Genomic DNA, 26,204 nt, shown 5'->3' with positions numbered 1-26,204 from the left:
CCTATATCCAAGATCGTGCAAGTTAAAACACGCGACAATATTTGTACAAATTCCCTCCCAATCCTCCCACCCCTCCCAATTGGTGCTAAATCCCCCCCCCCCTGGGTCAAATGCTCGGGGTATGCCCAGAGTTGGGGGGTGGTGGTGATATTGATGTTTCTATTTGATTTTTTCTCCAAAATTTCCACGTTTTCCCAACGTGGCGCGCGTGGTTAAGTTTTTGCGTTTGTGTGCGGGCATTAGCTCTTTTAACAACTTGAAGTGCAGTTAAATTTGATTAAAATATGCACTGCATCAATAGGAAAATATTAAAAACCGTTTTTTCCTCATTTCCGGTCATTTGTTTTCAACTTCCGATAACTCGAACTGCTGATAGGTTCGAGTTATCGGGAGTCGACAAGGCAGGTCTAAGACAGTGTTTTGATATAAGGGTCAGGTCATAAATAGGGTAGGGAAAATCACAGATTTTGGTCATAAATAGAGCGAGGGTTTAGGAAGCGGGCCTCACACGCCCACCAAATTTTTCTGGGAGTAACCCCACCCCCCACAAACACACACCCGGGCAAAATATGGATAACGCGCGAATATTATCACGATACCAACTCGCGCGGGTAACGCGCGAGATGAATGAACGCTCCCAGCATTCTTTGCGACAAACGTTCAGCCATGTTGTTGAACTGCGAAAGCTGAACGAGGCTGAAAAAAGGCAGACTAAAAGGTTAATTTGTTCTTATTCACTGTGTATTTAGTACCTTTCCTTGTAGTGCTTTCATGCTTTGTTCGTATGGAGGACTTTCTCCTTATCAGTGTTCCTGTTGTATATTCAGGGAAGAACTGCGCTTGGAGTTGGAGAACTTTGTTGGCGAGCGATTGAACGAGATTGAACTCGGATTGCAGGTAAGCTTTTTGGACAAACAAAATATATTTGATTTATTTGCATTGTTTAACTATATTAGTATGTATTTCTTCCCCTTTTGATCAGGTTCCAGCTTGCTTCTAAGTTAGCTTCGTTCTGCATGAAACATCGTCATGTATGTCCCCCGCCCCCCCCCCCCCGCCTTATGTGTATTTTCGTGAGTGTTGCCCCCCACCGGTGGTATCTTCAGTATTCTCGCTAGTGTTGCCCCTCCCCTCCCTTACACACACACACGTACATAGCAGACAAGATCAAATAGATAGAATGGCTATATCTGCCTTAGAAGGTGAATAATTTTATCTCAGATGAATTATTTATCTTTGTTTAATTTATCTGGAATGAGACAACACATGGTAATTAAGCTTATGTGTAAACTGCTCTTTGTTTTAGAAATTAATTTGTTTGAAATGCTTTTACTTGTAATGTACATATATTTGTCTCAGTCAATTTGACACCACCAGATCCCCTCCCTATGCCCACAGGGGAGGGGGTACTCCCAGAAAAATTGGGTGGGGGCACTTTCAAAAACCCTTACCCCATTTAAGGTGGCTTACTACAGTTTCTTGGAGACTGTAGCACGCGCTATGATTGCTTGCCCAATGTCAGTAATAATTGCACGTGCACAAATGACGCAAGCAACCCTAAGAAGAAACAAAAACCACTTCAGCACTTGAAAGGCATTAAATCACTTTAGTATACGTAGCGATAGTTTCAACCTCTGTTCAAACATGTGTTTAAAAATAGGGCCAAAAAAATGTGACAAGAAAACTCGATAAACAACTGGTAAAAGAGCTCTAAATTACTCTTGCTTTCTCGCACGTGATACATGGCATCACATGACCACGCACTTAAATAAAGGGCATGCGCAATTCTATTCTCGTCCAAGGTTGTAAAAGCCCGTCTTTGATTGAGGATTACTCGAAAACCTTCCGTACAACCCGTGGTGAAATTTTCATACTCAATTTGTAGGGGTAAATCACGTTTAGAGCCAAAATTTAAAAAAAAAATCTGTGAGACAGAATTTGAACTATATTTGATTTCACAGTTTCTTTACTTTTGGAATGTCATTACTTGAAACGTAATTGCTACTTTCATAGAATAAGGGGGATCATTATCTTAAGTTAATCATGTTGTCTAGGTTATAGCCTTCTGTATAGAATCCCGGAATATCAGACTATGAAATTGCAGCGTGTTATGAATGCGAGTGCAAGACTTATATATCGTGCGCACAAGTTCTGTCATATAACACCTCTACTCGCAGAATTACATTGGTTACCAGTGCGCGCCAGGATACATTATAAGATACTCTTGATAACTTTTAAAATTTTGCATGGCCCATCACCTAAGTACCTTTCAGATTTAATTAGTATTCAACAGCCTTCATCCTACCATTTGAGGTGCAACGACAATGGTCGTTTGTTGGAAAGACCAAGTGTGAAAGCCAAGAAAACATTGGGAGACAGAGCTTTCCAGGTAGCTGTTCCTTTCCTATGGAATAAGCTGCCAAGGTCCGCGTGCGTAGCAACGAACTTAAAATCTTTTAAGACTTTAATTAAGACATTTTTATTTAAGGAATCATTTCAGTTATCTTAGCATATCTATATCTTTATTTGTAATTATCTTTTACCCATTTAATGTAATTATTTTTTATGATTTTGATAGAAAGATTTGTAAAATTTTAGTTATTAATTACTGTTGTGATGCGCTTTTGAATATTTTATAGAAAAGGTGCAATACAAATAATAAATGTTATTGTTGTGTTATTGTTAGAGTGGCTACATGTATAATGTACATGTTTAAACAGAACTCAAATTATTCTTAGTACCATGGTTATCACCATTTCATCATATTAGTCTAGTACAGTGGAACCCCACCTTACGGTCACCTTGTTATTATGCCACAATTTTTTGTCCTGGCCAGACGCCGATACATTTTTCTCATAGAAAAACCCTGTAAATGCGGCCAGCCCTTTAATACGGCCAACTGCCACATTTTGAAATCCCAACCTGTATAATCCTTTACAATCTTACCCTGTTTAAACAGCCACTCGGCCAGTTATATAGTAAATGGTTTAAACCTAGGATTATCAGTAGTTTGTAGAGTGTGATCAATCGTCCAGGTGAGGGTTATGTTCATCTTTCCAATCTAAAAATTGGATGAACTGATTGAAGTTTCAATTTTTTAAAATTCTATCCGCTTTCCGGATGTTTATATAAGAACAGTGGTTCAGAAGTGCAATTGTGATATTAATATCTGTTACACTGTACTTCTGTTAAGATGTCACCCAATTTAGACCAGTCATGAAATTTGACCCTACCCCATTAAAACCCGTTAATACGGCCAAATTTTCATGGACTATGGGTGACGGTATTAACGGGGTTCCACTGTAGGTTGCTGGTATCTATTTATAATCCTAGGTGAAGTAAGTTACTGTTTGAGTTAAGTGCTGTGTTCAAGATCATAACTCAAGGACTTTGGGAAAGCTTCTTAATCTGGGGACCCTTTCACTGGTGTTATGCCACTACACCATAAACATTTGTACAATATCTAAATTTTTCTATCTCTTCCTTTGAACAGCTGAAGACAAAATACCTGAGGACAAGACAGGAGGAGTATACTATCCACAAGCTTATTCTAGAGTGATGATTTTTTTTTTTTTTTTTTTTGCAATCCAGAACCAGGTAAACACTTGTGTTCTCAAGCAGTGATCAAATCAAAACTTAACTTGGTTCCTTCAGGGGATTCTCCCAAGGGTATCCCTACAGGGTACCCAAGTCATCTAATTCTACAGCAGAAAAAGAATTAAAATGCACCACTTTTTTCCCCTTTTTCAGTTAATGCACTATTATTATAGGATCCAAAATAGTCAGGGAAATTTTTGTTTTTCAAAATCAGGGAAATTTCAGGGAATAAATGGAGAAAACGGGAAGGTTCCCTTTTGTACTGTACCTTTGAAAAAAAACAACTAGACCAAACTGCTGAACTAACTTCATTCAAATTAAAACCTTTAGTACAACATACTTTCAACAAGCGACCACCAAACTAGCTAAGAATTGACACTACTCAACTTATACCAACAACTACTCGCCCCTACAGTAGTCACTACGGTATTTCTGGACTTTAACAGAACTCAAGTGATATTCTTCAACCAGCCTCAACACAAACTTCACCAAAAGTAAACCAGTTGAATCAGACCTTAACTGATCAGTCACTGATTACTACCTTTTCATAATGGCTTGACAGGTTCTCAAAGCATCAGTGCTTTTGCACTAGACAAACCACTTTTTTTTCTTTGTGGTTGGCAACTTGACATTTGTTCCTTTGGGCACCTCAGAATGGGACATACTGTAATGTATTCCTCAATCCCCCATCTCACTCTCCAACTTTGTCATGATTCACTATTATTTCCCAGGGTTCCCCAGATTAAGGATTAGTTTTGAGTTGATCATTGCATTCCTTGATGTAAACCAAGTCCTGCTTTTAATTTTGAAATACCACAGACATGTACATAATTTAAAATGCTTTCATTGACTCAGTAAGTAAATTAGTTTTAAAGTGGATAACATTTCATTTGGCTATAATTTATGTTTTTACTGTATTTCCTCTTTGAAATGCCTGTTGGACTTCCTGATTTTTGCCCATACATGTATGTATGAAGGGGAAGAGGGCTTAATAGTAATATCAAAACTGCAATTTATAAGTTGAAAAGGAGATTTGGAAAGACTTCCTTATTAGAATGGAGACTCAATATTATCAACCAATTCAAAATTCTGGGATTGTACAAAACAATCAGATGATCTGTATAAATTTATCATTGACACCACCAGGAAATTCTGTCCTTTTTTACCTCAACCGGAAGGGCTTAGAAATTTATGGCTGAAAGAGTGCTGAGCTGCTGTTTCACTGCCACACTGTAATATGATCATGAAGGAGAGAAGCCTTCAACTGACTTGCATCAAAATGTATTTTTTTCAAGTGATTATCCACTTCACTATCTTCAATGCTATCATTTCCGAGTCTGGAGCATGTTTGGCTAAAATAATATGGCTCAAGAGCAGCCATAACCCAGAGTGGTAGTCTTGTTGGAAGCCATTTGGACAAAATCTCTTGGACGGAATGACGCAACAGAAATGCAGCCTGGCTGCTGATTACTGTTCAAAATGGTGGCAAGGGTGTGAAATTTTGGGCTTCCTTGGAGACGAATTTCATAAGGAAAACCTGCACTTTAGAGGCTGAAACTTCTGCGAGTGGCTAAACTTAGTGCTAGGTGTTTATTAACGTTGACTAAAAAGATACGTTTATTTACGTTTTTTGGAGTGACCATCTCCTTTAACCATTTCAAAACAACAAACAACAAGAGACTTCATTTTGTAGTCCAACGAATGTTCATTGACATGCCGAACAAAAACTCTGCTGTTGCGGCCACAGTGTCTCGATAAATTAATTGCTAAGGAAGTGAATTTAATTTGGCAAATTGATAATTGAGTAACTGCTAAATTGAAGACTCCTTATCAAAACACTTTGAGGACTGATTGATTTTTGCAGTGGTTGTAACAGTTGACAACTAGAATAAAATTATTGCATAACTAATATTATTACTTTCTAAAAAGCTGTTTTGCAAATTCTATGGCTTGTCTGTAATTTTTTTGAAGAACTCTTTGTTTATGTTTATTCACATTATTATCCACATTGTTCTCTGAGGTGTTATCCACTTTCAACAAATTTATTTAGAATGCATGTTATTTTTTGCGATGTCTGTTAGTTTTCATCTGACATCTGCTTGGCTATGCGTGTCTGTGGTATTTGTAGTTACTGTACAGTGGCCCATTGGTACAAATATGACCTCACCATTCAGTTTATTTATTGACACTTATCCCTTCAGCATGAGTTTGAAATCAATACATTTTGCAAGTTACCCAAATCTGCAAAATACTTGGCAAATATGATGACTGGCAATGGAAAAATTTGAAATATTTTGCTTCGTTCAATCTGTTAATCACCAGTTAAGTGCAATGTGCTAGTGTTAAAATGAATTGTTGATGAAGTAACAAAAATAATAGTAACTGCACTGTGGTATTCAAAAGTCCTACAGGGCAGGGGGACGATTGTTTTCAAGTTCCAAAATGTCAATTGTGTATCACCTCAATCAAAGAGATTTAGTTTCGATTTCTACTGAATTCCAGTTACTCTCACGATGAGCCTTTATCAAAACGAAGTATTGATCAGTAGAAAATGAAAATGGTGATTCCACTTAACTATTCAGTGGTTTCATCGTTGGTTTTTTATGGAGTTCAAAAACGACTTGCGAGTTTTCAAAAAGATTTAATTTTCATTTCTGCCAAACTCTCATTACTTTGACTGTGCAGATTTAATACAATGCATTATTGATGAATTTACAAATCAAAATTGGGATTTCACTGTATGATTCAGATATTTTATTTCATTTTAAAACTAAACTCTCATAACTTTGTTTGAACTTTTGCTGAAGTGATAAGTACAAAATAAATGTCGATCACGTGTTCTATTTATTAATCCCTTTGAAATTAAGCTATGAAGTCTTGGTTGTTTTATGGTCCAGAACTCGCGGAAAATCCATGAAAATAATTACACCCCATTTGGGTTGTGTTTTAACTGAAGTCTCTTGACGAAACAATATGGGCCATTGTAGAGTTAGTGATATGATGGTACAAGGAAATCGCTGCTGAGGTGCAATGTATGTTATAAAGCTCTCAGAGCCACAAAGACGCACAATTTTAGGATATAGCTGTCTCTACATTTCGATGCAATATAATTTCGAAGTCATATTTACAGATTCTTTGAAATATTGCAAGATTCTTTATTATATATTTACACTTACAGAGAAAAAAATTAAAAAGGTACTTAATTTTCTTGAGGATTTAGCCGGCTCTGAACTTGGATACGATTTAATTTGTAATTCACGTTAAAAGATTTTCCTGAAATACTTGACGCTTCTTGAAATTACAATGAAAGTTAAAAACATGCATTTAATTTCCTTGAGGATGTAGCCGTCTCCAAAGTTGGATACTATTTTAATCTTTAATTCGTACTTACAAAATTAATTGTCTTGAAATATTGCAAAATTCTTAAAATTATTTGGAAATTTCCTATCACAATTTAAAGTTGCATTAAATTATCCAGTCGTTGTTTTTGTAATCCCGTTTATAGTGCGTCTTTGTGTTTAATACCTCACTTCATTGCTGTATTTGTGAGGCACAAGATGTGCTTAGTTGCTCAGTTTGGAAAATGGCTTTTCCGGATTTTTTTTTTTCGGGACCAACGCTTTTGACGTCAACATCGGGCAAAAAATTCATTGTCGCGTTCCGCACGTTTTTTAAAAATTAACATTTTCTTTTACATGCTGAAATTTTATCGCAGGGTGTGTTGTTTATTTTCAAGGAGCTACAGTGAGTAGTAGGTTCATATCTCGCAAATTCGAGGCGATTTTCAATCGCCCGTGCTTGCATTAAATTAGGATAGCCTTATTGGAGTTAACGATGTTACGCATTTTTACGCCTGTGAATCGTCTAGATTTCTGTAGCCAAATTATAGCGTAACATGCAAAGATTTGCGTCACGCTTACGTTAAAACGTTCTTTGACAGTTGCGCAAAGGGCCAACTTATTTTAAAGTCGACTTCTTGAGCAACTAAGTACAGTTTGCAACTCGCAAATACTACAGCGAAAACGCGATAGAAGTACAATGAGAGTTTTATGGCAGACATTATTTTAAGTAGTGGTTTTCTTAAAAACAGAACTTGGTTTTGTGGTCCTCTTATTCATTGTAATCTCTTACGCAACTAATCTCTTAATGTTTTCGATGGCGGCGTGACAAGTACGTTGTATGAAACATTGGGTCGTTTCATACCGTGTAACGGACAGAATTTATGCGAAACAATTGCCACAGCGGTTGGAGAAAGTTGGAACCTAGCTCTACTTTCTGTAACCGTTGAAGCGACTTGTTTTGCAAACGTTTTGTCCGTTGCGCGTTGTGTTACACGGCTCGATGTTTCATAAACTTGTCACGCCGTTTTCGAGAAGATTGCGGGACAAGTTGCGTGACAGATTACACTGTATATCAGGACTTAGTCATGGACACGAGTGTTTACCTGGTTAGTTATGATGGACTGCTGGTAAAAACGACAACACACAAAACTGTCTCTTTATCTCTTTATTTGCGTTTTTGTGTTTAAAAAAAATAAAACAATTTAGCCGATCATGTCCCTGCTTGTCGGGTTGTTTTTACTCTGCTCTGAGTTGAAGTGTTTGTTCTGTTTCCTCATTAATATTCCAACTTTTAAATCCTGGTTTGTTTATCTGCTCCGCCATCTTTGATGTCGACACTTGACTTTTTTAATGATATGGCCCTTTGCTCTAAAGTGGAGATGGCATAATGAGGGAGGTGAGAGTTTGCTCCCCATGCCTTCTCGGTTTCACTCAACTACGTCATACTACACACCATTTGGAATTTTTATTAGCTTTGAGAACCGTAAGTACTGCGCGAAAAGATTAATGCCAAAATAATAAAATTTAAGATGCGTGTTCCAAGCACTGTATCTAGAAATTTCCGTTGGAGGGACAAGGAAAACAGGAGCGCTAAAGTACAAGACATGTTTAGTAATTTCCATGGATGCCAAGAAAAGAATCCAACGCAAAAAATCATTGATCTGACTTGCCGACCAAACCTCCTGCCGACTGTCCTCCTACAAAATTCACCAAAAGAACACAAGTCACTTGAAACTCTACGTCCAAACTTATACAAGTTTAGGAATTTCCGCTTATGTTTAAATAAGATTAAAGTTAAAGCGATGAAAGATTAGTAATTTGTTTTCAGGTTTAAGCGTATTTTGCTAAAGTAAATTAATACTAATGCGCAAGCAAACGGGCGATTTTCGTCCGTTCACATCACTTAGAATTGCGTTAACTTTGTTTTGATATTTAACTTCAGTTATTTAACATCGATCGAGTCTAATTTGTACAAAAAAATCCAAATAGTTTTCGAAAGAATCAGACTTAAATATTCATAGTAAATCTTACTAAATACTCACAGTTAAAATCGTCTTAAAAAAAGGCAAACACGGTGGAATTTTAAAATTTATTCGTGCTTTTGTTATTGTTAATCTTGGCTTTGAATAACATTAAACAACGAAGGAACCTCGGAAACTTAGCGCAGTTAGTCGGAAGAGTCGACGTAAACCGAGCGGCAAAATCGACCGAACGAAAGGTTCTACCGCTCGGTTTACTTCATCGCGTCACGATAAACTGCCGCTGCATCCCGAGGTTAACAACGAAGTTAAGCAAATATTAGAAAAAAAAAAAAACGACGAGAAACGTTTCCTAGGTTTAGTTTGTTTAAGACATAAAGATGAGCAATTGGCCTACGAAATTAAAATGAAACGAAATATACGCTTGGTTTTAAAAGTTGAATTTATAGTTTTGGAATGCAATATTGATAATTAGCTTAAAGTTATGTACTTAGTCGAAAAGTAAAGTTTCCGCGGTAAATCTCAGGTTTTGGAAATCAAAATGAGCAATTGGCCAAAGTTAAGTGAAAAAAAAAAAAAATGAAATACCAACTTCAAGATTAGTAAGTTAAAGTAGGCAAGATAAACTCTAGAGGTACAAAATTCATATACAAAAAATGTTTACGAGGTTAGTTTAAAAACGTTTTGGAAGTCAAAATGAACAATTGGCCTACGCTTTGAACTTTGATCACGGAAAATGCAACTATATGTTTAGTAGCTAAGATAAAAGTTTCCAAAAACAAGCCTCCTTCACAGGCGTTATTTGTATCATTAGGCAAAACTCCGGGAAGAAGTGTTGCGTGACAACTCAAACAACGCCAGCGCAGGAGAGTGCTTTTGAGTTCTTTTAGGTTAACTAAATGCTGGAGTCAATCAGAAAAAAAGCCAAAGTTGTAATTCCAGATAATCTTAATTTATATTTTAAGCGGTTAATGCTCTTAATTCGTCTTTGAACTGTGGACTAATAGTGTTAATAAATTCTGTTCTTAAAATAATTGTAACTAATTATTTTTATTCCATACCTAATTTGTTTGTATCTTCAGAATTTAATTTTCAATTAAGAAAAGACCTACACGAGAATCAGCTCTTTCAGAAGAATCCCAGATGACTATCAGCTCAATCTAGTGTCGCTTGTGAAATTCCAGTCAAGCCAGATCAGTGACCTTCATTGTTCAAAACTAACTCCAACATCCTGGAAATGCACTAACCATGACCTGCACTAAAGCACTACTGTTTTACGGCCTCAACAACAGAAAAATTCTAGAAACACTGATTGAAAACAAACATCTTTCAAGCCAATTGGAATAAAGGTGTGGTTTTCTGACGTAGTCAAGTAAAGCCAAAAAGACATGAAAAGCAAACCCTCACCTTCCCCCATGATGCCTTCTCCACTATCTTCCACTTGAGAGCAAACGACCACATCATCAAAGTGTCCAAGTGCCTTCATCAAAAATGAGCGGAACAGATAAACTCAACAGGATTTCTCAGCTGGAATATTGCAGAGGAACGTCAGAAACACCGTCCTCAGAGCAAGAGTTTCCACAACCCTGCAGGGACATCGATCGGCTAGATTTAAATCTGACCATTTGTGTTGTGTGTGGGTGTATGGGCCATCTCAGTTCCTGAAAACAATCTAAAATATACTAAATTTAGTGGAAAATATCAAATCCACAAAGAAAAAAACTAACAAGCTCATTAGCACAGTCAAAAAAACTATTCACTTGGGTTAAAAAATACTTATACCCTAACTAACTAGTTCTGCTATTGAATTGATACTCAAGTAGTAATAATACTTAGACATACTCAATCGCCTTAGTTAACACGTATTGGAGAGAAAAGTAGGATTAAAACCCCCGATTCCCTAAGTGGTTTTGAACTACTAAAAACTACTGCATTGAAACTAACGAAAATAACCATAAGGGTTATTTTTCTCTCTATTATACATGTACTATGATGCCAATATTACGGCTGGCTAGGAACGCCCACCAGATCTGAAGGGTCTGTTCTACACCCCTGTTCTTCCGACTACCCCCACGCTTGGCCTATCTTTAACACATTAGTGTCGATGCCAATGTGAAGACCTTATGACACCAAAATTTGTAGTGTTAGCTGAGTTAATTAGTAATTGTTTACTTTTGTGCTAATGAGCTTGCTGTGGCACCTTTAAACAAAGGAGGCAAAGAAATTATTTTAGAAAAAAAAATTCGTTTTTTTTTTAAACTGATCGCGTAAGAAATAACAATTTTGTATGACAATAAATGCGTGTTAGTTATATAAATTTGTGAAATCCTACAGATTGGTATTGCACTGATTTCATAATTTCTTAATCCTACAATTGAATATACTTTGAATGCATTATTTTGGGAAAACGTAGCTCAGAAATTTTTGTGATACTGATCGAGTAATAAATAACAATTTTGAATAACACTTAGTAAATTGAATAAATTTGTGAAAAGCAGCAGATTGTTATTGTATTCAATTAATAATTTCTTGATCAGTCAATTGAATTTACTTGCATTACCACAAAAGGGTATTTTCAGGAAGCTTCCTTTGTTCAAAGGTGATAAAAAAATACTATAGTTTCAAGCACCATCATGCTATTGATCTGAACCAAAAAAAAAAAAATCAGGGACAAAAATGAAAATGTTGCTCACCCAAAGAAAATAATTGTGATCAGTGAGAACTGAATTGGTCAATAATTTTAGAGCATGATGCACTTTGAAACTACAAAAAAAGGTTTCTTGTGTTGATGTTGGCAAAAGATATTGTTTTTCAACTCCAAACTCAATTTAAGATTTAATGATGATTGCTATTGGCATAATTCCTGGCTCTGATATAATGAATTGTATGGAAAATGTGACAAGCAAGCCACTTATTTGCAAATGAACGACACCCACACAACATACTGGTCAGTTCAATACCTCTGTTTACATATTGGGTACTAGTTACATGTGCACCAAAGTGGTATTGGAATACAATGTCAAAAATCTTCAAATTGCAACTAGATAAATTTAAAGGTTGGTAATTGCTACTTTAGTTAGCTACATATCCTGGGCTTGTTATCTTAACTATTAATTGAGTTATTGAGTGATTTTTTGATTGATTAAATGATTGGTTGACTGATTGATTAATTGATTGACTGACTGACTGACTGACTGACTGATTGATTGATTGATTGATTGATTGATTGATTGATTGATTGATTGATACAGAAAATAAATAAAGCTTCTTCCCAATTTGCTCATTAACTAAAATAACAGCTGCAAAGGAGACTGCAAAACCACATGTGCACATGTAACTAAGAAATGAACAGAGAGTAATAAATTGGTATTACAAAGGTTTACCTTGAGTAATCAGAGAATTTTTCATCTCAGTTGGCCCACAGCAATGTGTTACCAATTTTGTTAAATTGGAATTTGGGAATATTGGTTTTTCAGGAGTGAGGGAAACCGGAGTACCTGGAGAAAAACCCTCTGGGCAAGGTGCATTGTACCATCTCTGCTGCCAGTAATATCTCATATACCTTAATATATCAGTATGATGAAACTGATGAAAGTTCGTCATTTAGGGCTTGTTTTCATCCACTGTCCTTGATCCCCAGTTGTCAGTCCTCAGTCCTATCCTTTCTCCTTGATCCTCTGCTCTGAGTCCTGGCCTCTGTCCTGGGTCCTGGGTCCTCTGTCTAGGGTCCTCTGTCCTGGGTCCTCTGTCCTGGGTCCTCTGTCCTGGGTCCTCTGTCCTGGGTCCTCTGTCCTGGGTCCTCTGTCCTGGGTCCTCTGTCCTGGGTCCTCTGTCCTGGGTCCCCGGTCCCCGGTCCCCGGTCCACGGTCCTTGATCCTGTGATCTATGTCTCCAACAACTTGCCTGTAAATCCAATATGTAACTAGTAAGTAAAAACAATGTGCAAATAATTCTTTTCTCTTAAAATTTTGCTTCAGAGTCTTAAGAATTTCACAACCTCTTAAAGGATTACCCAAACATTTCTAACCCAGGTAAAAGCTTAGCCTGGTCGGACACTCTGGTACATTAAAAAAGCAAAAATTCTAGGAACAGCATTTTGTGCCTGGGCTGTTAGGTAGACATGAAATTGGCCTCCCCTCAGCAGGGGCGAAAACAAATGAATTGATCGTAAAGCACGCACACACCAGAGGGTTAGCTCTCGTTTATGCATGTATTATGTAATATTAGTTACAACCAGTCAGTAAAAAACACGGACTGCATTTAGTCCACAGTCCACGTTTTATACCTGAGTCCGCGTTCTATACCTAAGTCCGTAGTCCACAGTCTGCAGTCCATATTTATACTGACAGCGCAATGGTACATTTTACTGACCCCTAGTCCATGGACCACCCTACTGGACCTGGTCCATGGACTACTTGAATGGACTACCCATGGACTACCCTAAATGGACCACCCTGAAATTTGTGACAAACATTAATTTAACAATGCTAGAACCTGCACAAAGGTTCGATCGATTGACAAACACAATTAAGTATGGGACACTTGTGATGCAACTGATTTAACGATCGTGGCCAGGTTGTTCGGAAGGAGGTTAATGCTAACCCAGGATTAAAAGTTAACCAAAGTATAACTTTTTTTGTATAAATATGTTTTTCACTGCTTATGTTTAGTGTATTTTGTGATTATTCAAACTCAAAACAGAAGGCCAAACAATAATTTAACAGAAAATCTCACTGCAAAGCTACAAAACTCAAATCAAAATTCTTGCTTAACCTGGGTTAGCTTAATCAGGCTTTGAACAACCCAGCCCAGAGCTTCGCTTTTAGCCTTGGCTAAATCTATATATTATGGAGTAAAAGTTTGTCCTGGCACCAAATTACTTCTGGTTAAGAATTGATTTGATCTGGCCTGATCTGACCCATGTTGATATACACAGTAAGACATTGCACACCTCTTTAATCCCAGCCTGCAGCCCGAGTTGGAATATCACTAAGTTAAGTTGGTAATTGCGGCTGGCCGTATTACCCACAGTGATTCAGAGGTCATGGTTCCTCAGTATAAAACACATTGAAACTGTTGTCATTAGTTATTCATCAAGTGGTCAAGTAAGTCAACAATTATATTAAGAGTTGTATTGGTCATACATGCAACCCTTCTCCCTTCTCTGTCTTCTCTCTAGAGAGGAACATTATATTGTGTGAAGGCACCAGTAACTGCTTTGTAGAAGACTATTGCTATTTAATTTGTGCAATACTGGAGAAGAAACTGTACTCACCTGTTGCAATAAAACACAACTTAAGAAGGCTTTCAGTTTCCCAATCCTTTGTGACTTGTTCCGTCGTCATGAGTCGTCCACAAACAGTTGAAGCAAACATTTTGTTCTGTTATTAATTCAATCACGGAAGACATCAATTGTTCAAATTTATACCCAGTGTACAAACAGCCAGCAGAATTGTTCTGCAGTATTTTGGAATAAAAAGCAATGACTTGACAATTTGTTGATGCGGCAACGAGAGATTTGAGCTAGTATAAACACTGTACAAATATACCAAGGTTTAGTAACTTGACCTCAGTAAAAGTTAACCTTAGTAAATGCTCAGGTGTAAACACAGCATAAATTGGCTGCCTTGCATACAGTGGCTGCTGCCACAGTATGAGTAGAACATTCAATGCCATCTCCAGTGAGAAGAGTTGCCAGACTTCAATGCCTTAATCCTGTTAACATATAGGTTGTTTGCAACTATTCCCGAGAAATTCAAACGACAGACCCTGGCAACGGTGGGGCTAAAGTACAGGTCACAGGTCACAGGTCACAATAACAAATAATTGTGAATTTGCTGTGAGTTCGTATTTACATCGTATTTAGGTCGCATTTCGTGTTTAGACACATCCCTATCCACCCAATGATGTTGTCCACACAGCTGTTTCTCTTAAATCACTTTAACAACTGTTAATTCGATCGCACTCTCGGCGCTTATTTTCCATAGACTTTGAACTTATTACGAGAACATCATCGCGTGGTAGTAAAACGTACACGATGCCATTTCATTAACTGATAGCTTTTTGTGGATATAAAATGGTAATAAAAGGACAAGATCCTCTAAAAAACGAAAAGAAATCGGCCACTCACCTCATATAGTCGGCTATCTTCGCTACCCTTCTCCCGACGAACCGCCATTTTGAAAATCGTCGAGGAGAAGGCCCTGGGGACGAGGTTGATGTGTTCGACTACTGATCACGTAACCTTTTGGCTTTATCCCTTCTGGGGTAGGGTGTATATCAGTGCTACTTCAAACCATTAGTAACTTTCCAGGAAACCATTAACAAACCATTATTACCTTATTAGAGCAAATATGGCTAAGAAAATTTTTGATAGAGGCGGATTTCAAGGACATTGAAATCTCAAACTAGCAATCTTAGATTAACATTTGTTAAAAGGATTTAAGAGAGATACGTGAGAGGACCACATCATTGGGTGGATAGGGATGTGTCTAAATACGAAATGCGACCTAAATACGATATAAATACGAACTCACCGCAAATTCACAATTATTTTTTATTGTGACCTGTGACCTGTAAACTTTGACCTGTGACCTGTGCTTTAGCCCCGCCGTGTTGGATGACAGGAACAAAAAAGCCACTTAGAATTCTATTGTTAATGGTCATCCAACATGGCGGTAGCCTGTTCTAGGCTCACGGTAGTTGGGGACGAGCGCAAAAAAAAAGGGAGAGCAAAAGAAAAAAACGAAGGAGGACTAAGGAACGGCAAGAGAGCCTGTAAGAATATCTTTAACGACCCTCTGATCTTCTAGTACAGCAGAAGCTGCTATACCCTCTGATTGGTTGATTTTGACAGTACTGTCATCACTCCGTTGGTTGCCTTATTTCTTGTCAATCAGAAAGATGGTGGGCGCAATCTGCGTGCGCAATTTCGAGGGAGCCGAATTGTGGTCAATCTTGGACAATTCTCTGCAAGATTTTCCTAATATTCAAGCCCTAAGGAAGGAGCAAAATAGTCTGCCTTGTATATCTAGCCCGTGGGAAAGACAATTTCGCGATTCTACCTACCGGTTTTGGGAAACAATGGCATATACAACATATAAAACAGTCAACAGGCGCGTAAACAGTTACATTTGAATCATGTGGTGCCAGAACGAACAAATGAGGAATAAACCTAGCTCGAGAGACATAAGCTCGATCAAATTGATTCAAGAAACATAACCATGTGTTTACGCGCAAGAGCGTTGACTGTTTTGCATGTTGCATATGCCATTGTTTGGCTTTGTTCACATTTCTGATTTCATCGCAGTCTTAGCCAGTCACGGAAAGAGCTGAAAAATTGAACTTTTCCCAAAACTGGTTGGGTTTTTACCAAGAGTAATTTCGCAAAAAGACGCTTCAGACGCCCCAGGAAGGCGAAACAACACCACACGAGTCGATTAGCGTTTCATTTAACTTTATTGGGATATTCAGACCGAGATGTAATTTAGATATGCAATTTTCAGAGCTTTATTCATAACCCTCATAGATTCTGTCCGTTTTGTATTTATTAACCACGAACACATAGAGTGGTCCACCTGTGGTAGCCCACACAATCTACCATGTTTTGTAGGGCAGTGAAAACCGCCGCGGATGAACAGAGAAGTTAGCAAGAAACCAGCCAGGACCCATGGGAGAACGTACGGGGAACACATGGGAGAATGCACGATAGAAACATTTTAATGGATAGATAAATGAACGCAAAGATGGAGCGGTGCCGTGAAAAACAAGAAGCCCACCGGGAAGTCAAGGCACAACCCACGGAGTTACATAGAGCGGAATGCAACGAGAAACGTATGGAAACGTAGAGGTATATGAAATGCAGGGGTATCTGAAACGCAAAGGTATATGAAAAGCAGAGGTATGTGAAACGCAGGGTTATATGAAAGGCAGAGGTAGTATATGAAACGCAGGGGTATATGAAACGCAAGGGTATATGAAACGCAGGGGTATATGAAACGCAAGGGTATATGAAACGCAGGGGTATATGAAACGCAAGGGTATATGAAACGCAGGGATATATGAAAGGCAGGGGTATATGAAAAGCAGAGGTACAAAAAACGCAGGGGTATATCATGAAACGCTCTAGGAAATGTGCGAAGGAACGCACGGTGTAACGGACAAGGAAATGCCAGAGAAATTCAGGCTAGAGTACATTTCATAGGGATCCGATAACGCGCGAGTAACTCAGTATTAGACACACGAAACGCACCGAGACTTACACGAGAGGTTTGACGGGGAAAAGCTATAGTCACACATGCGGTGTAATAGCCATATTTGTATCACGTCCGTGACTTGATCAGGACAGCAGACACGGGTTCCGATTGGCTAATTGCGCATTTGGTTACGGTAAAGGAGTGAACCATTTGGGAAGTCTGAACTGGAAAAAGTGGGAAATAACGTGCGTTACAAGGAAACTTACAACACACAACACGACGCATGGGAAACTTTACAACGGGGAAGGCCAGATTGGTAAGATCTTTGTTACTGATAAGGCTTATGTCTTCGCAAAGAGATCCCGCAGAATTGATTCGTTAGACTACCTCACGCAAACCACACTTGCCGAATCTTAGAGAAAGGACGTGAAACGAGTTTGCTTAAGCACATGATGACACAAGAACACACCAAAATAGAAACATTTTGTTTGGCTTTATTTCAACCGCGTCTTAACATCCAGAACAAATGAATGTGCGCTAAAACTCTATTTACAAAAGTTCTTTTTCTTTCCAGAGAGCAGAAAATGTCAATTGAAGCAAAGGTAGGTGTAGGGACGTAAAAAAGCGGCTGTGGTTTTGTATTCATAGTGAATTTCTTTTTGTATTCATTTTTTGCATTTACATTCATAGTTTAAATGGAACTTAGATCTGATGACTAAGAGATGAAACTGAGAGCTTATTGCAAATTACACTAATGAAATAATATATACATTCATGTCGAAAGTTATTTCACAGTTCTTTCTCATCGCAAAAAAGTAGAATCAATTCCTCTGGAAGAACTGCGTCACGTGACAGTCTTTCGTCATCTTTCCTTGGCTTGGTCCTTCTTCTTTTTATAGTTTTCCACCATGCGGTCATAGTAGTCACGCGATAACCAGAAACACTGCTGCGGGTCCACGTGACTTGAGCTGAAAATATAGCAAAAAAGATAAGTAAAAAAAGATGCTGCTAAACTGTTACAGACGGAAGAAAAGCAAAGTTTCGTTTTAGGCAATTCTTCATTGAAGCACTCCTTTAAAGTTTTCGATTGTTATTAACCAATCACTTGAGAATACTCGAAAGTCCTCCGAAACGTTACGCTCTCATAGCGCGATCAGTTGCCTAGCTACTCTGATACGAAAAACCCCGCGAGCTCTGTGCAGTCTCAAAGACCAAAATTCGTCATGAGCTGGTGTTGCCCCGGGTAGGCAAACTCTGCCTCGAGCCAAGTGGTCCATACCGCCGAAGCATATCCCGGTTTCCGTAGCATGAAACGGCTAGGGCAATTTCTAGTCCCCCTGGATGGGATGATAGTTCATTGCAGGGTTAACCCCCGCCCCTAGCATAAAATGACCGGCACCCTGGGTACACCTGGGTTGGAAGAGGCACTGTGAGCGGAAAGTGTCTTGCCCAACGACACGACCTAATGACCCCTGACAGGACTCGAACCTCTTGATCGGGAGGGACCGAGTCCACCGCGTCTCTCACGCTGCCCCGTGGTAGTAAAGAGACAATCTTTCAAGTGGCGTACCTTTTACCATTACAAAACTTGATGACCAGTCTGCGGCCATTAGCACCAGTGATCCAGCCAGGTAAATACACGTACAGTGCTGAAAAAAAAAAAACAATAATTAAAAAAAGAGTGACAATTGGGGCTTTTTCAAATGCAGGCTAGTGAAGTCGGTTAGCTAAGACGAATTTTGCTAGAAATCTCTGGGTCACGCGATAAAAAAAAAAGAAGAACAATTCAACATGAGCGCTGAAACTGCTCCTAATTACCGATTACAAAGTCGCATTTTAGCGCAGTTGTTAGACCATTTTCTTCAGAGCATTTCTCAGGAATGACTGATTGCCACTGATAGAATGTGTATACTGTTAATAAATAGTCACTGGTAAATGTCTAGTTTGTTTTACGCTTGGAGAACCAATCATCATCTTATAGTAAATGGGAAACTTTTTTCTTTTTCTTTTAACATAGGAAACTTGCAATGTTATCACAAGCCTGTAAAAGTGTACCATGTACCTGGATCGGAAAGAGCAAGTACGCGATCACCCAGGGTCAGCGGACGGCGCTTTGTGTGGGCACCAAAGATGTAACCAGAACTCTGTGGAAATAAGACAATAACCGAATTATTTCGCAGCATCCTTACATCCCTAGATTTTCTAAAAGTCCTTTCCAATAACTTCTCCATTGCCCAGTTGCCCTGTCGCTTCGCTGGAGGGAAATGAATAAGCTAAGGGTTAAGGCGGGGGTTAACATGAAGGCCGTATGTTGGCTGGGTATTATGGTTTTAACGCAAATATCTTGTTCACGTTTCAAGCAGTCAAAAATCTCTCTGCTCATCCCACATATCTACGTTTTGGGCTGTTTTGTAAATTTTTTGGTGATTTTTGGATAAATTTGGGGATAGATAGTTTTCCTCAAAGTAAGTAAAATTTACGAAAATGGGAAATTTTGAAGATTTGATGTTGTTTTAAAATTAGAATTTGAAGTTAAAAATTGGTAGACGTACACCAAACAGTTGTCCACCAACCTGGGATGCCCTTTCGGGGGGCGTTCAACTGTCTGGTGGTGTTCCAAAAGTTTTCTTTTTCCTCTTAATCCCTCTTTAAACTTCCTAAAACTTCACTTAATTTCAGGTGGACCCCCCGCCTTAAGCAAAGGTCGACTTGCAGCAAGTCTATACATCCCTTTATGGTGGCTCCCTATAGTTTTACGATTGCACACGCGCATAGGATATAAGCTCAAGTAATCTGCGCGCGCTCGAAGGAAACGTCTTTTTTTTTCGATTTTTATGACGTCAACATGAGCACAAAAAGCAAAACTAACAGTGAATTTTCTCGCGTTTCCTTCGGTGAATTTTTTTAAAATTTGACTCAGTTGTAACCACATACAATGCCTTTAAAACACCCTATTTTTGTTAAAATCTGTCAGAGCTAATCTAATATATTTAGAAGAATGACAAATTACAGAATATTGGAAAAACCGTCTGAACAACCTTGACTTTTTACCGATTCAAAATGTCAGGCAATATCATTTCCATGATGTGGCAAAGTGTGAAAACATTTTACCGAAGGAAAGTATAAATAGTGAGGAGTTTAGGCCAAAATGATGAATATATCTGCCTGTCATTAGATGACATGTTGCCATGGCAACGGTCTTAATCCTAAGATTGACAACCGTATTTTAAGCCTTATTTAAACAGTACTCATACTGGTAAATCTCTACAGGGATAACTTTAAGAGAAATTAACTAAGTTTCCTTTTCTAACTCGCGCTCTATAGGGGAGGGTGTTCGCAAATACTCTAGGGAGCCACCTTAAGCACGCAGACCAGGCAGAGAACGCTGTTAGCTCGTGGTCTGATCTCCCTACTCCCGTTTTCCGTGCAGTCTGACTACCTTGGGACAGGCTAGCTTCCTGAGCATAACAGTATAACAAACGGATCATTGTCTGTACCTGTAGCTGTACCGACTGATCTGCCCACTCTATAATGTATTGGCGACCATTACCGACACGTTCTCGCACGGTTCCTGTAGAAAACAAGACATGGGGGTATTTAGGGTATTTAGCCCACAATACAGTGAAACTGAAATAACTAACGAAAATACACCAATGAAATTATTGGGCAGAGTCTTATTCTCCCTTGGAAGGCTAAACATGAAATCGAGGGGATATAAGAGGTTGGATTGCTAAATCTAAAAGAAATTCATTTCTCCCCAAGCAGAACTCCCTCCATACCAAAACACTGTTGCTATTTACAACGGGAAACAGTTCTATGAAAAGAACTTTCGTCAATTCCCATCCCGGCTTTAAGTCCTCAACAGGTACGACGACAAGTTTTCATCTCAGTGTGATATAGGAAGCCCCCACCATCCCCAATCCCGGAACTCGTCGGCCATACCCGGCCATCAATCAATCAATCAATCAATCAATCAATCGATCGATCGATCGATTAATCACCATGCATGATACTTCTCCACATTTCTGACTTTAGGCTGAGAGTTTTAAACTGTACATCTGCTGAAGGATCACGTACCGAGATGGAACATGCCGTCTTGTTCGTTCCTGGCTACCACCGCCTGGCCGACCAAGCTCTCTTCACAATGCAGAATGTACTGACAGTCACTCTCGAACTTCTCCGGGGTGAGCAGGTAGGTCTCCTCTCGTGGAATGACACTCTCGATTCCATCGTAATGCCGCACGTATAAACCGTTCACGTCTTTTTGGAGTACAGTGCCTAGGAAATGAACACACGCGTTAAGAAACTTCAATAATCAGGCGCTTTGTCAAAAGTACTTCTAATGACGCGTTTTCCCAGATAACCACATGATAGAAGTCACGTCATTTAAGTCGTCGCGCAACGCTCCTGTTCACTTACGGAGAAGCGTTGCGTGACGAAAAAGAAACGCGCGTGACGCTTTCCATACCTGGTGCATAGCTGTAAGGAAACGAGGGATGGAGTGCAATCACAGGGTCGTGAACGTCAATTTCATTATCGGCGTCATCAGCGTCTGTGATAATATGTTGCATGTAAATCTGCTCCAAGTCGCCCAGACTGTCTTCTACCAAATAACTACCGTCTCCACAGTCTTGACGGATTGTACCTGGTGAAGAATGGAGCAAAATTACGCGCGTTAACATTCAAAACAAAACTCTACCAAGTTATCTCTACCAGTGACAGTAAATGTTCACCGAGCTGAGAGCCACTGTCCTAAAATATTGAAGTCGTCATGTTTCAAAAAAATGTAGAAACAACAATTTACCGAACGGTTGGCTCAATAGTGTTTGTCATAACATGTTGATTGGAAAGTCATATCGTAAAACCTTAAGTACTTGCTGAATATGCCGAGTTTACTGGCGAAAAACGTTTGCAGATCATTCAATTTTTGTTTTCAAAGTGAAAATTTCCTTAAAGATCGTTCTCACGTGACGTCATCACTCTCTAAAATCCAAAACTAAAGAGCCACCAAAGTTGTTATCCTCATCAGGCAAAAGAGGCGGTACATTTAGTTCTGTTTACAATTTTACAGCTCAATAGCGTGCTTCGTTTGGAAACCAGAGCACTTTGAATTTCAGGGTTATGGAGGTGTGTGACACAAGGCTACGATTGAGCCTGTTGAACAATATATACTTATCTCATGATTTTGAACCTTTTTAGAAGTTACAGCATTAGGAAAAGTGCTTATGTGAATGCTTGTTTGTTCAGTACTGATAATCAGTCGCCTATATAGCCAAAGTAAGTTCCAGATGTTTACACTATTTTCCGGCCGCCATATTGGTGTACCACGGATATACACCAACATGGCGTTTTCATACTGGGCTCTGTAAATTTCTGCGAAACATTTCCACGAACATCTGAAGTTTGGGGAAACGCACAGACTTAAAACTTGGAGATGTATCTTATTTAGTTATCTTCTATAACATAACAATTTCTTAGCTTTTTCCACCGGAAGGTTTTCGATTTACTTCTTTATTGCGTGACAGTGAAAACGATCTATACGCGAGACTTGTGCGAGCCCATGAACACGCATGCACACACGAAAACGTCCACACACTGCCAAAGAATACAACCAAAGTACTTGTTACCTCTATAATACCATCCTTCGTCAGACCAACGGGCTAGAACTTCTTCTCCCACCTGGACAGGTCTCATAACACGACCACTTTCAACCGCGGGGTCCTGGTCTGGAGGAAGGCGAGCTGAAAAAAGAGAGGAAATGTTGAATGGGAGAAAATCTTTGGAAAATATGAAACTAAATGATTTTGCTTTTTACTAACAACTTACAAATTAAGAGCCCTTGAGATCCCTTGGTAAGCAGACACGCTTCATTGCCATTGGAAACGTGAAACTGGATAGCAGGGGGTTCCTCTTCACTGCCAGCAGGGGCCGGAGCCTCTTCTGCTTCCTGCTCATTGTCCGATACTGCTGGCGATGACGACGACGAAGAGGATGATGACGATGATGACGATTTGTCCTTCTCGCTGTGTTTAGACTGCTTGTCTTCGTCTCCACTATCAAGTTTTTCTTCGTCATGTTCACCTTCAGATCCCAGTGGCAGACTGTTGCTAGATGATCTTCTAGAGGACCGAGGACGGGCAGAAGTAGGTCTGGAAGATTCTGCAATTGGCGAGCCAGGAGAAGACGATTTCGCGGACTTTTTCTCCGAAGTACGAGAAGGCGTGCCTTTGGATGAAGACTTCTCGGAACCTTTGGTCGATCCTCTAGGAGAGGAGCGTGGGGACGAGTGAGCCGATGAGGCACTGGGTGGGGATATCGAGCGTGATCTCGGAGGGGAGACCGCTGGCAAATCGGGAAGCTTGACTCGCGGTCTCTCGGCTCTGTTCTCCGCAAGATTGTTCGCTAATTGCTGTAAGAGTTGTTGTTGTTGTAACTGGAGTTGTTGTGTCTGGTTGAATTGTTGCATGAGAAGCTGTTCTTGTTGTTCTTTCTGTTTCCTCAGCAGATCTTGCTGCTGGTCCTGAAGGCGCTTCTGTTCTTCTTGAATCTCTTTTTGTCTTTTACGAAAATTCAAAAGAAAATAAGATGAATTACACTTAAATTAAGTTATCAAGTTCGGGATCCACGTTGCTTAGAAGAAGGGGAGAGGATGGGTGATAACTCTTCCTTCAGTAGAGCTCGGAAAACGCACCGACCAACCAAACAAAATTGTTTTCTTCAACAGTCTAAAGAAGAGAGTCCTAATCACTGCGACGGTATTTTCAGTGAACGTTGAAAGAAAGATGAGATCCAGTTATACAACAATCCTAACCTGTTATTCTGTTCATCAATCTGCTGCTGTAAAAACTTCTGCTGCTCATCGTCCAGCTCACGCCGTTTCTCCTTCAGCTCATTCGCCGCCTTTTCGTGTCGTTCTCTCTCTTCCTCCAACTTCCTCTGCAGATCCTCGATCTTTTTCTCCACCTCGCTCAGCTGCCTCCTGTGTTCCTCCTCTAGCTCTTTCTTCAGCTCTTCAAAAGATCGTCTGTCTTCTGACGCCTCTCGGGGTGACGCCCCTTTGGACGAGGGTGCAGGGCTTCCCCCAGAGCTTCCCTTGGGGCTTGCACTGCGGCTTCTGCTACCATGACTGCTGGCGCGGCTGCTTCCACGGCTGCCCTTGCTGGAGTGGCTCGAGTGACTACTTTTACGACTGCTGGCTTGACTACGAGGAGACTCGTCTCCCTTTCCATTATCTTAAAGAAACAAGACCACAAAGAAAATAAATGAAATGAATGATCATAGACGCCATACACTCGGCTCAAAGCTAGTTCTTATAACAAGGAAGAAAAAAACGTTCCAGCATATAACATGTATCAACGCAATTGGCAGGAGGATGACCAATGCGTGGCCCAAGAGTTGAACTCAAGGGAGGGAATCTACGGATCATCTTAGGAAAGATATCTTGATTAAAATCTACATTTTCCTTCGCAACATTATGGAAAATATATGAGAAAGAATTGGGCTGACGAACTTTGGTTAAGCACCACAAAATTTCGCCTGCTGATACCGACTGAGGTTGACAGCAACGCCCATTTCTGAAGCCACACTAGGAAGGCAACGCACGAGGTAATTACGAGAAGAAACGTTTGAGAAAGTTCATCAGTTACGACCACAAGCTTCGAAACAATTTCCGCGACTCAGGGGTCGAGCCCTTACCTTTATCGTCCTCATCACCCTTTGTGTACATCCCAAAAGGTGTTGTCCTGAAAACAAAGTAACGAATGTTGCGTTTGAGGACGAAAGAAATGCCGAAAGAGAAACTCCTGAATATGTCATGGTCTCACATTGTTTCAACTTACGATCGATATGAAGACAGCAAGGCGTCTCTGATGTAGCGACATGCAAACGTGTAGCGTGCCTTGGAGATCTTTACCAGGTCATTCCTAAGAGACGTGATCTAAAGGAGGAAAGGAAAATAGAAATATTATACTCAAAAGGGTTAGGCTAATAACTTTGTCAGCTGGATCAATTCGTTTTAAAGGGCGGCGAATTTAAGAATTCAAGTAATCAACAACCCTAATAGAAACAGTCCCAAAGCCAGCCAGTAATATCGGAATGCTGCGTAAGTAAAGTTTGCATTGGAGCTCAGTGGCCAATCAGGCTGGCGCTCATCTTCGGGTTCTGTAGCATGAGCTGACTAGGAGTAATTCTACTCCCCCCTGGATGGGATGCTAGTTCATCATAGGATTGCCCCATGGCATTAAATTCGTCGGTACCCATTTATACTCCTAGGTGGAGAGAGGCACTGTAAGAGTAAAGTGTCATGCCCAAGAACACAACACAAAGACCCCGGCAAGGGCTCAAACCCAGACCGCTCGATCAGGAGAGTCCAGCGCACAAACCAAAAGGCCACCAAGTAACCCTGCATGTTTACTAACATCTTACAACTCATAACATTCAACAAAAGGCCATGATTATTGCCCACTTTGAAAGGAGAATAATAACAATACAAATAACAATAACAATAACAATAACAATAATAATAACAATAATAATAATAATAATAATAATAATAATCGAATGTATAATACGCTCAGAAGAAATTCTCAAAAGACATTTTTAATTCCGAAATTTTTTATTGATACGATCAATTAGTAATTGGACCTCGTGTCGTACAATTTAGGGGGTAATCGTGCTCGTATTTTCAAATCGGCCTCGCGCTTCGCGCTCGTCCGATTTTGAAATTACTCGTTATATTATGATGATGATGACAATAATAATAATTAAAAAAAAAAAAATTAAAAAAAAAAATAAAATAATAATAATAATAATAATAATAAATTTCGAACCTATTCTCGAAGACAAACTCCTAAGCGAAAGAAAAAAGTACCGAAAACGACTAAACGTGTACCTTATCTACAAGGTCAAATTTCTGAAAAAGCTCTCCCATGTCTCCCTTCCCATCAGGTTCCTTCGTGGTCACCCCAATCAAGAACGATAGGCGAAACACTATAGACATATTTTACAAATACTGTATTTAATATCAACAAATGTGTCAAAGTTGTGCAACTGATTATTTCATCTGAATCACGTGGTAACGTCTCAGACACAAA

The 26,204-nt window shown here is 39.4% G+C and overlaps 2 protein-coding genes and 1 long non-coding RNA gene across 4 annotated transcripts in view; 1 reads left to right on the top strand and 2 right to left on the bottom strand.

Moving 5' to 3' along the window:
• The first annotated feature begins 150 nt into the window (after positions 1 to 150).
• On the top strand, positions 151 to 9,415 carry LOC145498406 (uncharacterized). 2 transcript variants are annotated; one of them, XM_081478336.1, is made up of 4 exons: positions 151 to 718; positions 828 to 897; positions 2,314 to 2,389; positions 3,494 to 9,415. In XM_081478336.1, exons 1-4 carry the CDS (start codon positions 570 to 572, stop codon positions 3,622 to 3,624), a joined length of 426 nt encoding a protein of 141 aa, XP_081334462.1. In that variant the 5' UTR covers positions 151 to 569; the 3' UTR covers positions 3,625 to 9,415. The 2 variants fall into 2 exon arrangements, with proteins under 2 accessions (XP_081334462.1, XP_081334463.1); XM_081478337.1 differs by lacking the exon at positions 2,314 to 2,389.
• Positions 9,416 to 11,590: 2,175 nt separating this feature from the next.
• On the bottom strand, positions 11,591 to 15,510 carry LOC145498413 (uncharacterized). The gene is made up of 3 exons (XR_014050855.1): positions 15,048 to 15,510; positions 14,193 to 14,298; positions 11,591 to 12,820 (listed from the first exon to the last, which is right to left on the bottom strand). It is a non-coding gene; the product is annotated as an uncharacterized LOC145498413 (long non-coding RNA).
• A 146-nt stretch (positions 15,511 to 15,656) lies between these two features.
• LOC145498340 (von Willebrand factor A domain-containing protein 3B-like) overlaps positions 15,657 to 26,204 on the bottom strand; it is a 33,098-nt gene continuing 22,550 nt past the window's right edge. Inside the window, exons 31-41 of the mRNA XM_081478255.1 lie at positions 24,951 to 25,048; positions 24,808 to 24,854; positions 23,924 to 24,344; positions 22,939 to 23,669; positions 22,740 to 22,853; positions 21,581 to 21,757; positions 21,190 to 21,390; positions 20,610 to 20,683; positions 19,175 to 19,256; positions 18,683 to 18,761; positions 15,657 to 18,080 (exon numbers count right to left, since the gene is read on the bottom strand). Coding sequence (XP_081334381.1) covers positions 17,975 to 18,080; positions 18,683 to 18,761; positions 19,175 to 19,256; positions 20,610 to 20,683; positions 21,190 to 21,390; positions 21,581 to 21,757; positions 22,740 to 22,853; positions 22,939 to 23,669; positions 23,924 to 24,344; positions 24,808 to 24,854; positions 24,951 to 25,048 — 2,130 coding nt within the window. The 3' untranslated portion in view covers positions 15,657 to 17,974. The remainder of the gene's footprint in view (positions 18,081 to 18,682; positions 18,762 to 19,174; positions 19,257 to 20,609; positions 20,684 to 21,189; positions 21,391 to 21,580; positions 21,758 to 22,739; positions 22,854 to 22,938; positions 23,670 to 23,923; positions 24,345 to 24,807; positions 24,855 to 24,950; positions 25,049 to 26,204) is intronic.

Source organism: Orbicella franksi, chromosome 9, assembly GCF_964199315.1.
Source record: "Orbicella franksi chromosome 9, jaOrbFran1.1, whole genome shotgun sequence".
NCBI classification, from domain to species: Eukaryota; Metazoa; Cnidaria; class Anthozoa; order Scleractinia; family Merulinidae; genus Orbicella; species Orbicella franksi.
This window is presented reverse-complemented; position numbering and strand designations above follow the sequence as displayed.